The following is a 13,292-nucleotide window of genomic DNA, read 5'->3' as shown; positions in this document are numbered from 1 at the left end:
GGGTTTTACAAGTGTTCTCTAGCATGTTTGAAACATTTATAAACAAATTCTGTGAAGCAAACCTTAATTTTGAGGCTGGTATATATTTATAAATAATAGATTTGCTTCAGAGCAAGCTGGGGGACTTATTGAAAAAAAGCCAGACTCACACGCCCAATCCCAGACATGCTGAATCAATAAATTAAAAGAAGGGTCTGGGGAGGTGTCTTTTTACCTCCTGGTAATTCTGACACTAACTTGTCTTAAGAATATAATTTGGTAAGTGTGAGGGGAACAATATGACCCAGAGTCCATTCAAAAGTGAACTAACAATCTGTGTTATAAAAGGAATTTATTTTATTCTTTCTCAACATGCTCATATCACCAGAGCTATACTCTTTCCAGAGTTTGGTGAAATGATGAATAAAGGAATGAATGAATAAGCAAGTAGCTTGAGATATAATGTGGTAGATGTGATAGTGGGAAAAAATTAGACAATTGATTTTAATTCCCAACTCTGGCATTTACTCATAGTAAGATCATGGGAGTGACTTGACTTCTTGGACTTTAGTGTAGTGCCTGACACATGGTAGGTATTTGATGAATTCTGTTGAATTAAAAATAAATATATGGACTTCAATTTACTCATCTGCAAAATGGTGTTAAAAACATCTACTACTGAGGGGGAGGAGTCAAGATGGCAGAATAGGAGGATGCTAAATTCATCTCTCCTCACAAGTACATCAAGAGGGAGGGGATATATGTATACATATAGTTGATTCACTTTATTGTACAGCAGAAACTAACACAACATTGTAAAGCAACTATATCCCAATTAAAAAAAAAATAGAATACATCTACAAATGGAAGAATTCTCACAGAGCACCTGCTGAACATTAGCGGAAGACTTCAGACACCTAAAAGGACTAGAAAAATCCCCTCACGACTGGGTAAGACAAAAGAAAAGAGGAATCAAAAAAAGGACCAGTACCCCTGGTAGGAAGCCAAAGGTGAGGAGAGGTTCCTGCACTCAGTAAAGCCCCCTCATGGTGGGGAATTCAGCTGGGACAGAAAGGGACCTTCAGAGGATCAAAGGGGAATGCAGCAGACCGTCTGTGGAAGGCAGGACAAAGTAAGAGCTGTGCGCATGGTCTACAACACAGCTCTGCACATCCCAGCCTGAGTCGTGTGTCTCCTGGTGCAGAGGGGGGCTGGGTGCTGGAAAGTGGGGTTTGGAGCATGGACCCAGGGAGGGGACAGCTGTTGGCTGTGAAAGGGACAGGAGTGAGGAGATCCACAACCGGAAAAATTTGCAGAAGCCTGAGACACCATGGAAGCAAGACGTCATTGTTGAGTGGCACACAAGGGGTGGGGCCACCATTGTAACCTCCTTCCCCACCCAACTGTTTTGGCCTCCATGGGCACTGGGAGGAGCACCCATCTGAGCAGGCTCACCTGCCCCTCAATCCAAGGCCTCCTCTCCCTGCATAGGCTCCAGGTTCCTGAGCATTGCCCATGCCAAAGCCTCCTCGGGAATCAGCCCTGGGTGCTCCTGCCTGAGATGGGAATCTGCCAGTGCTGGCAGGGGCTGAGTGCTAAAGTGTGGGGTTAAGAGAGAATATCTGGGGAAAGGACCACTGTTGGCTGCACGGATACAACAGGGGACAGGAGTGAGGGGCTCTGAGGCCAGGAATGCCCCTAGAGGAATTGTGGTCTGCCTAGGAAACAAAGTGCCATCTTTGAGTGGTGTTCAAGGGGCAGGGCCGCCACTGCCCCCACATGCCAGCCCCTGCCTCTGCGGCACTGGGAAGGACTCCCACCAGAGTGAGTGCATCCCAGTCTGTTGCAACTGCCTGTTGGTCTCTGCTGGCACAGACACTTCACACACACCCCAGTTGTGGCTGCCATACCCCGCCCTGGCCTGATAGAATAAGTGTGCTCCAATCAAGTGTGGCTTTTGCTCCCTCTTGCCTTGGCAGGGAACAGATGCTGGAGGGGGGCACACATGCAGAGGTGGGGCCAAAGCCAAAGCTGACCCTCAGTGGTGGTGTGACTAAGGAGGAGGAAATCACTCCACGCAGCTGTACAAGCCGTGGATTAAACCCGCATTATCAGCTTGGTAAATCCCGCATCTGTGGAATACCTGAATAGACAATGAGTGTTCCCACAACAGAGAACTGTCTAGCTTTAAAAGCAGTGGACTTTGGGGGCAAGTACACATGGAAGCCGGGCCAGGTTGGAGTCTGAGCTGTCCCTACAGAGCCCACAGAGGGTTGAGACCTACATAGAGGTATTGGAGGGCCTCCTGGGGAGGTGGATTTGGGCTGTGGCTCACTGTGGGAGCAAGGACACTGACAGCAGAGTCCCCAGGAAAATATTCTTATCACTATTCTTTTTTGTTTGTTTCATTTTGTTCAGTTTTTGTTGTTTTTATTTTTTATATTTTATTTTTTAATATTTAAAATTTTTTTTCTATTTTTACTTTACTTTTTTGTTGGTTTGTGTTTATTTTTCTGTTTTTGTTCTTTTTTGGTCATTTTGTGTGTTTGTTTTATAGTTTCTTTGCCTTTTATTTAGTTTGCTTTCTTTTTTTGTTTAGTTTTTTATTTTTGTTAAATTAGTCTTTGATGGTTTTCATTTTTGAGCTCTTTTGTTTGTTCTCCTGTTTTTTTTGTTTTCTTTGTCTTTTTTTATTTGCTTGTTTTTGTTTTTATTGTTTGTTTTGGGTTTTGTCTGTTTTCTTTTTTCCTTTTTTTGTGTTGTTTGTTTTTGTCATTTGTATTGGGTTTTGTTTATCTGTTTGTTTTCTTTTCCCTTTTTTTCCTTTTTTCTCTGGACACACTGTGCAGCTTGTGGGCTCTTGGTTTCCTGCCAGGGATCAGGCCTACGCATCCAGGGTGGGAGTGCCAAGTCCAGGATGCTGGACCACCAGAGAATTCCTAGTACCAGGAAATATTAATCGGTGTGTGCTTTCCTGGAGATAACCATCTTGACACCAAGACCCAGCTCCACCAAACTGCATGCAGGCTCCACTGCTGGACACCTCACACCAAACAACCAGCAAGACAGGAACACAACCCCACCTATCAGTGGACAGGCTGCCAAAAGTTGTACTAAGCTCACAGAAACACCAAAACACACCAACTGATGTGGTCCAGTCTATCAGAAGGAAAAGACTAGGCTCCACTCACCAAAGCACAGGCACCAGTCCCTCCCACCAGGAAGCCTACACAAGCACCTGGACCAACTTCATCCACCAGGGAGCAGACAACAGAAGCAAGAGGAACTACAACACTGTAGCCTGCTGAAAGGAGACCACAAACACAGTACGTTAGACAAAACAAAATGACATTGAAATATGTTGCAGACAAAGGAGCAAGTTAAAAACCCACAAGACCAAATAAATGAAGAGGAAATAGGCAATCTACCTAAAAAAGAATTCAGAGTAATGATAGTAAATATGATCCAAGATCTCGGAAATAGAATGGAGGCATGGATTGAGAAGATACAAGAAATGTTTAACAAGGACCTAGAAGAACTAAAGAACAATCAGTGATGAAGAACACAATAACAGAAATGAAAAATACATTAGAGTAATCAGTAGCAGAATAACTGAGGCAGATGGGTAAGTAAGCTGGAAGACAGAATGGTGAAATTCACTGCTGCAGAGCAGAATAAAGAAAAAAGAATGAAAAGAAATGAGGAGAGTCTCAGAGATCTCTGGGACAACATTAAATGCACCAACATTTGAATTATAGGGGTTCCAGAAGAAGAGAAAGATAAGGGTCTGAGAAAATATTTGAAGACATTATAGTTGAAAACTTCCATAACATGGGAGAGGAAATAGTCACCCAAGTCCAGGAAGTGAAGAAAGTCCCATACAGGATAAACCCAAGGAGAAAAACGCCTAGACACATATTAATCAAATTAACAAAAATTAAATACAAAGAAAAAATATTAAGAGCAGCAAGGGAAAAGCAACAAATAACATACAAGAGAATCTCCAGAAGGTTATCAGCAGATTCTTCAGCAGAAACTCTGCAAGCCAGAAGTGAATGGCAGGATATATTTAAAGTGATGAAAAGGAAAAACTTACAATCAAGATTACTCTGCCTAGCAAGGATCTCATTCAGATTTGACAGAGAAATCAAAAGCTTTACAGACAAGCAAAAGCTGTGAGAATTCAGCACCACCAAACCAGCTTTACAATAAATGTTAAAGGAACTTCTCTAGGTGGAAAACACAAGAGAAGAAAAAGACCCACAAAAACAAACCCAAAACAATTAAGAAAATGGTAATAGGAACAAACATATTGATAATTACCTTAAATGTAAATGGATTAAGTTCTCGAACCAAAAGATATACACTGGCTGAATGGATATAAAAACAAGACCCATATATATGCTGTCTACAAGAGACCCACTTCAGACCTAGGGACACATACAGACTGAAAGTGAGGGGATGGAAAAAGATATTCCATGCAAATGGAAATCAAAAGAAAGCTGGAGTAGCCATACTCATATTAGATAAAATGGACATTAAAGAATGTTACAAGAGACAAGGAAGGACACTACATAATGATCAAGGGATCAATACAAGAAGAAGGTATAACAATTGTAAATATTTATGCACCTAACTTAGGAGCACCTCAATACATAAGGCAAATGTTAACAGCCATAAAAGGGGAAATTGACAGTAACACTATTATAGTAGGGGACTTTAACACCCCACTTTCAACAATGGACAGATCATCCAGACAGAAAATTAATAAGGAAACACAAGCTTTAAATGACACATTAGCCCAGATGGACTTAATTTAAATTTACAGGACATTCCATCCAAAAACAAAAGTATACACTTTCTTCTCAAGTGAACATGGAACATTCTCCGGGATACATCATATCGTGGGTCACAAATGAAGCCTCAATAAATGTAAGAAAATTGCAATCATAGCAAACATCTTTTCCAACCACAACACTATGAAATTAAAATAAATTACAGAAAAAAACTGTAAAAAACACAAACACATGGAGGCTAAACAATACGTTACTAATTAACGAAAAGATCACTGAAGAAATCAAAGAGCAAATCAAAAAATACCTAGAGACAAATGACAATGAAAACACGATGATCCAAAACCTATGGGATGCAGCAAGAGAAGTTCTAAGAGGGAAGTTTATAGCAATACAATCCTACCTCAAGGAACAAGAAATATCTCAAATAAACAACATAACCTTACACCTAAAGCAGCTAAGGAAAGAAGAAGAAGAACAACAACAAAAACCCCTAAAGTTAGTATAAGGAAAGAAATCATAAAGATCAGAGCAGAAATAAATGAAATAGAAATGAAGAAAACAATAGCAAAGATCAATAAAACTAAAAGCTGCTTCATTGAGAAGACAAACAAAATTGAGTCTTTAGCCAGACACATCAAGAAAAAAAGGGAGAGGACTCAAATCCATAAAATTAGGAATGAAAAAGGAGAAGTTACAACTGACACTGCAGAAATACAAAGGATCATAAAAAACTACTACAAGCAACTATATGCCAATAAAATGGATGACCTGGAAAAATTGGACAAATTCTTAGAAAAGTACAGCATTCCAAGACTGAACCAGGAAGAAATAGAAAAGATGAATAGACCAATCACAAGTAATGAAATTGAAACTGTGGTTAAATCTTCCGACAAATAAAAGTCCAGGACCAGATGGCTTCACAGGCAAATTCTATGAAACTTTTAGAGAAGAGCTAACACCTATCCTTCTCAAACTCTTCCAAAAAATCACAGAGGGAGGAACACTCCTAAGCTCATTCTATAAGGCTGCCATCACCCTGATACCAAAACCAGGCAAAGATATCACAAAAAGGAAAATTACAGGCCAATATCACTGATGAACATAGACACAAAAATCCTCAACAAAATACTAGCAAACAGAATCCAACAACACATTAAAAGGATCATACACCATGATCAAGTGGGGTTTATCCCAGGGATTCTTCAATATATGCAAATCAATCAATGTGATACACCATATTAACAAATTGAAGGATAAAAACCATATGATCATCACAATAAATGCAGAAAAAGCTTTTGACAAAATTCAACTCCCATTTATAATAAAAACTCTCCAGAAAGTGAGCAGAGGGAAACTACCTCAACATAATAAAGGCCATATACAACAAACCCACAGCAAACATCATTCTCAGTGGTGAAAAACTGAAACCATTTCCACTAAGATCAGAAACAAACAAGGGTGTCCACTCTTACCACTATTATTCAACATAGTTTTGGAAGTTTTAGCCACAGCAATCAGAGAAGAAAAAGAAATAAAAGGAATCCAAATTGGAAAAGAAGAAGTAAAACTGTCACCGTTTGCAGATGACATGATACTATACATAGAGAATGCTAAAGATGCCACCAGAAAACTACTAGAGCTAATCAATGAATTTAGTAAAGTTGCAGGATACAAAATTAATACACAGTAATCCCTTGCATTCCTATACACTAACAATGAAAGATCAGAAAAAGAAATTAAGGAAACACTCCCATTTACCACTGCAACAAAAAGAATGAAATACCTAGGAATAAACCTACCTAAGGAGGCAAAAGACCTGTATGCAGAAAACTATAAGACACTGATGAAAGAAATTAAAGATGACACAAACAGATGGAGAGATATACCATGTTCTTGGATTGGAAGAATCAATACTGTGAAAATGACTATACTACCCAAAGCAATCTACAGATTCAGTGCAATCCCTATCAAATTACCAATGGCATTTTTCACAGAACTAGAACAAAAAATTTTACTATTTGTTTGGAAACACAAAAAACCCTGAATAGCCAAAACAATCTTGAGAAAGAAAAATGGAGCTGGAGGAATAAGACTCCCTGATTTCAGACTATACTAAAAAGCTACTGTAATCAAGACAGTATGGCACTGGCACAAAAACAGAAATATATATCCGTGGAACCCACCACCTATGGTCACCCAATCTATGAAAAACGAGGCAAGACTATACAAGGAAGAAAAGACAGTCTCTTCAATAAGAGGTGCTGGGAAAACTGGACAGTTACATGTAAAAGAATGTAACACCATACACAAAAATAAACTCAAAATGGATTAAAGACCTAAATGTAAGGCCAGACACTGTAAAACTCTTAGAGGAAAAATAGAGCACTTTTTGACATAAATCACAGTAAGATCTTTTGTGACCCACCTCCTAGAGTAATGAAAATAAAAAACAAACATAAACTAATGAGACCTAATGAAAGTTAAAATCTTTTGCACAGCAAAGGAAACCATAAGCAAGATGAAAAGACACCCCTCAGAATGGGAGACAATATTTGCAAATGAAGCAACTGACAAGGGATTAATCTCCAATGTATAGAAAAAGCTCATGTACCTCAATATCAAAAAAAACAAACAATCCAATCAAAAAATGGGCAGAAGACCTAAATAGACATTTCTCCAAAGAAGACATACGGATGGCCAAGAGATACATGATAAGTTGCTCAGCATCACTAATCATTAGAGAAATGAAAATCAAAACTACAATGAGGTATCACCTCATGCCAGTCAGGATGGCCATCATCAAAAATACGTACAAACAGCAAATGTTGGAGAGGGTGTGGAGAAAAGGGAGCCCTCTTACACTGTTGGTGGGAATGTAAATTGATATAGCCACTGTGGAGAACAGTATGGTTCCTTAAACAACTAAACATAGAACTACCATATGATACAGCAATCCCACTGCTGGGCATATACCCAGAGAAAACCATAATTTAAAAAGACACATGCACCCCAATGTTCATTGCAGCACTATTTACAATAGCCAGGTCATGGAAGCAACCTGAATGTCCATCAACAGAGCAATGGATAAAGAAGATATGGTACGTATATACAATGGAATATTACTCAGCCATAAAATATTACATCCAGCCATGTGGATGGACCCAGACACTGTCATACAGAATGAAGTAAGTCAGAAAGAGAAAACAAATATGGTATATTAATGCATATTTGTGGAATCTAGAAAAATGGTAATGATGATCTTATTTGCAAAGCAGTAATAGAGACAGAGATGTAGAGAACAAAGGTATGGATACCAAGGGGGAAACGGGGGGTGAGATGAATTGGCAGATTGGAATTGACATATATACACTACTATGCATAAAATAGATAACTAATGGGAACCTACTGTATAGCATAGGAAACTCTATTTGGTGCTCTGTGTGACCTAAATGGGAAGGAGATCCAAAAAAGAGGGGATATATGTATACGTATGACTGATTCACTTTGCTGTACAGCAGAAACTGACACAGCAGCGTAAACCAACTATACTCCAGTTCAAAAAAAAAAAAAAATGAAAGGAAGGCAAGCAGAAATCTTGGGGGAAAGCTTGTAGATGGAACAGCTTGTGCAAAGGTCCTGGGGTAAGAGTGTGGCCCGCCTGTGTTTGAGGAACAGTGAGGAGGCATTATGAGCTGAATTGAATGAGGACAGGGGAGAATAATGGGGGATGAAGGCAGAAAAATAATGAGGGGTCTTGTAGGTCAGTGGACAGACTTAAGCTTTTAATCTTCGAGGGTTTGAGCAGCGGAATGGTATGATTTATAGCCAGTATCCAGTCAGTATCACTCTGGCTGCTCTGTTGAAAATAGACTGAAAGACAGTTAAAGAGGAAGGAAGAAGACCCCTTGGATATCTATTGGTATTATCCAGGCCATAGTGTCTTGAGCCATGGATGGTAGCTGTGGAGGTGATAGAACATGGTCTGAATTTGGATGTATTTTTAAGGCAGAGCCAGTAGGATTTGCTGATCGATTGTATATAGGGATGTGAAGAAAAGAAAGGAATCAATCATGTCCTCAAGGTCTTTACTCATAGCCACTTGCATAGTTAGAATTGCCTTTCCCAAGATGGAGAAGACTGGGAAAAGGACAAGTTACAGCAGGAAGAAAAGTCAAGAGCCCAGTTTTGGACATGCTGTCTTTGAGTTGCTTATTAAAATCCAAGTTGAAATGTTGAAGAAGCAGTTGGAATAGAGTTCAACTGACAGTGCTGGAAACATAAATATTGGCTTCATCAACATATAGGTAGTATTTGAAGCTGTGAGTCTGGTTGGTATCTCCAAGGGCCTGAGACTGCTAGAGAGAAGAGGCCAGGAACTCCAAGGCCTGAGACAGCTAGAGAGAAGAGGCCAGGAACTAAGTCCTGCATTCCTCCACTTGGAGGTTGAACCTCTGCTATGGATGTGGTACATTTGGATTTCAGCAAAACAGTGATCAGTCTCCCATTCAAAGAACACTGGTATCAAGTTGACTTCACCAGTGACACAACTGGACTCTACAGTACATCAAAAAATTATTATCCAGAAACATGGATGGACCTAGAAATTATCATACCAAGTGAAGTATGTCAGACAGAAGTAAGTCAGAAAAAGCCAAATATCATATGATGTTGCTTATATGTGGAATCTAAAAAAAACAACAGTACAAATGAACTTATTTACAAAACAGAAACAGATTCACAGACTTCGAAAACAAACTTATGGTTGCCAAAGGGGAAAGGTAGGGGGAGGGATAAATTAGGAGTTTGTGATTAAGAGATACACACTACTATATATAAAATAGACAACCAACAAGGTCCTACCATACAGCACAAGGAACTATATTCAATATGTTGTAGTAACCTATAATGGAAAAGAATATATACATGTGTATATGTATGTATGTATATATATATATATATATATATATATAAAACTGAATCACTTTGCTGTATACTGGAAACTAACACAATATTGTAAATCAACTATATTTCAATTATAAAAATAAAGCAAAAAAAAATTCACTATTACCTTTTAGGGTTCTTTTGAAGATAAATGAAATGCTTGGAAAGATTATCTGTGTAGTGCTATAAGTTCTTATATTTACATAAATGTATGGATTAATAAATAAAAAATATGAGGGGCACTACGGTAAAAACAGGAGGAGCCATAAAATGGTTCCCTCCAGTGTTGGTGCCATTGGTTCTGGTGTTGGTACCTCTGTCTATTCTTTTCACCTCTCCCCTCAGGTTCTATGATTCAGGGCTCAGTCTCCCCATTCGTCTCTTTCAAAAGAACAAATCCTACTTAGAGTGGTGGTTGTAATGAGGAACAGATACCATTTTAAAAGACACTTGTAAATGTCTCAAAATGTCAAATAGAAAATGTCTATCCCCTAAATCACTTAAGAGTTGGAATACATATCTAGGAGATTTTATAAGCAAATAATAAAAGAAACAGGAACAGATGAGGAAAAATTAATGGATGAAGATGCATTTTTATATATTGAAAGAGTTCCATTAGTTTCTGGCAAGATTAGTGGAAAAAGTCCAATACTTAGAGTACAAAAATATTGTAAATTTCCAGAGAGAAAACAAAAGAAAGATCAACTTACATGTAATTTTTCCTATGTAACAATAGAAATTAGAAGATAGTGGAATAACATCCACCAACTATCAAGAAAAGAAGACAATGTTCCAAGATTCCTTTATCCAGCCATGATGTTCTTTATCTTTATTGCTCAGTGAAAAGGTAGGCATTTGTAGATACATAAGGATTTAGGGTATATACTTTGCATGTATCCTACCTGAAGAAAATACTAAAAATATGGCTATTGAATGAGAATAGGATCTCAAGGAAGGGAAGATGAAAGAAGAGGCAACAGTAATGAGTATATGGGATGGATATATACATATACATATATATATATATATATATATATATACACATGCATATACACACATATATAAAATATAATGCAAATATAAAATACAGATTATGAACTTGGAATTTATAAGTGTTATGTGAGGAATTGTTCATTGGGAAGACAAGAACCAGAATAAATTACAAATGAACATATATAATATATAAACGAATACAAAACAATCCCTAGGAATCCTAGGAATAACTTGAAATACAAAGATTTTGAACTACCTCAATAAAACTGAGGTTTTGGAGCCCTGTTATTACAGTGTTGGGAAAAAGACAAGCAAATATGTTTTCAAGGAGATCTTTGGAATGGGATGTGGGGAATAGGTAAATAAAACATCCTTTGGGAGGCTACAGATATTACTTCAAGGGATAAAAGAAAAACATATGTTTAATTATGCTTGTTAACTAGAGAAAGGTAACTACCAGCAGAATTTAAAAGTTTAGTAGAACTTCCAAAATAACCAAAAGGACAAAAAGGAGTAAACAGAAATGTGACCAGACAACTCGAAAGTAAAGAAATAGGCACCCAGCAATAAAGTTGAGTACAAAAAATTAAAGATGGAAGAAATATGATCAAATATTTCAGGGAATATACTAACTATAAGTTGGCTGAATTTCTCTAGCAAAGACCCTAGACTGTCAGATCACACTTAAAAAGGAACATTTTGTGGCATGTGATTTACAAGAAATACACCTAAAATAATGAGAAAAATGTTAAAGAGAACATAACCATAAACACAGCCAAATGCATGCAAAAAAGAAGCATTATTATACATATTATCTCTATAACTTTTGAAGCGGGATATAACCACAAAAAAGTAAGTCTATTTAAATCTGTGTTAGAAATCCTATTCATTTGATATTAAAAACTCTCTCCTTCTCCTTGAATGATTGCCGGAATTGGTGTTAATTTTCAGGAAAGAATAAAAAGATCAGGAACCATTTCTTTACCTTTTTGTAGGAGGCTTGAATGGCTTGTTTGAAGGCAGAATTATGGATGCTGCTTCGCTTTCTCTTTGAGGAATAAAAAATTGGTACATGAAAAGAGCTCTTCTCTTGGCCTATAGCTAAACTTTGTTGATCTTTATTATCATCAAGAGAAATTAAATCCTCATAGAAATCTGTTTCCAGATCATCTTCTTCAGTTTGTACCTGGAGAAAAATCCATATGAAGTAAGACATAATTTAGGAAATATTGGAGTTACTTGTGAACACTTAATGCAATGATCATTCATTCATTTATGCATTCAGTAAATGGTTTGTTGAAGACCCATCTTGCTAGAGAACGAGGTATAGTGTTAGTCCCTGTCTTCAGGGAGTCAAAGTTTAGTGAGGAAGAAAGATAATCACAGACACTTAATTCAATGTGGGTAGTGTTGTGTTGCCAAGGGGAGTGCCACAAATAACTATAAAACTCAGAGAGGCAATACCAGGGAAACCTCTGTCAAGGAAATGACTCCATAACTGAGATTTAGTGAGGTGACAGGAATAGAGAGTTATTTTTAATCTGCCTGTGAATTTGATGCCATTTGCAAGCTAATGGAAGGTATCTTTCAGAAAAGTGAGGCCTAGAAAAGGGGAGGGCAGATCCTGTCCTACCCTGCTCTGGCTCCATCACCAACCCTTTAGTCTCATTCATATGTTGGGCATTTGCACTCCACTGGCCAAGTCTGCAAGACAGAGGACAAATAAATAATCCATTGGTTCTGCCTGGTGGGTGGTTATCAGTTTTCACCTGACTGGGTCTGGGAAGAAGAAAAAAAAAAGCCAGTGGGACTTGAATTATGAGTGGAGCAGGTATTTGCCAAGTCCAAGGTAAATCTTTGTTATGATTATGCTGGTAAGAGGAGAACAATGGACAAATTTTTTAAAGTTGCAAAGTAAATTGATTGAAGAGTACTTCTTTATGTTAAAAATGCTTGTCTGTACATCTGAAACTAACACAACATTATAAATCAACTATATTCCAATTAAAAAAATGCTTGTCTGGTGTGCAATGGAAAAATCCCTTGTTTTAAAATATTCAATATTAAAATGCACTGTGAGGCAAACCACATGTCACAATGAAATAGCTTGCACAATTAGTCAAGGGAAGAAATAACCCAGCTGTAAGAGAATCTTGCTCAACAGTAAAATACAGTCAAAAGTTCAGTGTTCCTTTGAGACATTGCAGGGCCTGCTAGTTAGCATTTAAAATGTCCACAAATGAGGCTCATCTGCTAACAAAGCAGTACCACCATATTTAAATGTAGTTGCTGACATCTCTTTACCATTTGCCTAAAATAATTCAGACTACAAATATTTTATTTTATAAATTAACTCTCACACAAGAAAAGATGTGTCAGCCTAAAGAAAACAATATTTGCACGTAAGGTAGGGGCATTGGGTATCCTGGGCAGAAGCTCAGAGAAAATCTGACCACCTATATTGGCTTGGTGGGAAGGCAGTTTTATAGATGAGCAGTGCTGGAAAATTAGATTGAACTGGGAAACTGGGGCCTGGCCTTGTATGCCCTGCTAAAGCATTTGAATTGACGTCTAAATGCAAGA

General features: G+C 37.9%; 1 protein-coding gene across 2 annotated transcripts in view; it reads right to left on the bottom strand.

The window, feature by feature from the left end:
• The window catches only part of C6 (complement C6), a 91,979-nt gene that overhangs the window by 56,160 nt on the left and 22,527 nt on the right, over positions 1-13,292 (bottom strand). For both annotated transcript variants that reach the window (XM_060009543.1, XM_060009542.1), the window contains exon 7: positions 11,695-11,895. In XM_060009543.1, the coding sequence (XP_059865526.1) occupies positions 11,695-11,895 (201 nt within the window). The remainder of the gene's footprint in view (positions 1-11,694; positions 11,896-13,292) is intronic.

The sequence above is a fragment of the Delphinus delphis genome, chromosome 3 (genome assembly GCF_949987515.2).
Source record: "Delphinus delphis chromosome 3, mDelDel1.2, whole genome shotgun sequence".
Classification (NCBI taxonomy): Eukaryota; Metazoa; Chordata; class Mammalia; order Artiodactyla; family Delphinidae; genus Delphinus; species Delphinus delphis.
The sequence above is the reverse complement of the archived record's forward strand: the minus strand, read 5'-3'. Positions and strand labels throughout refer to the sequence as shown.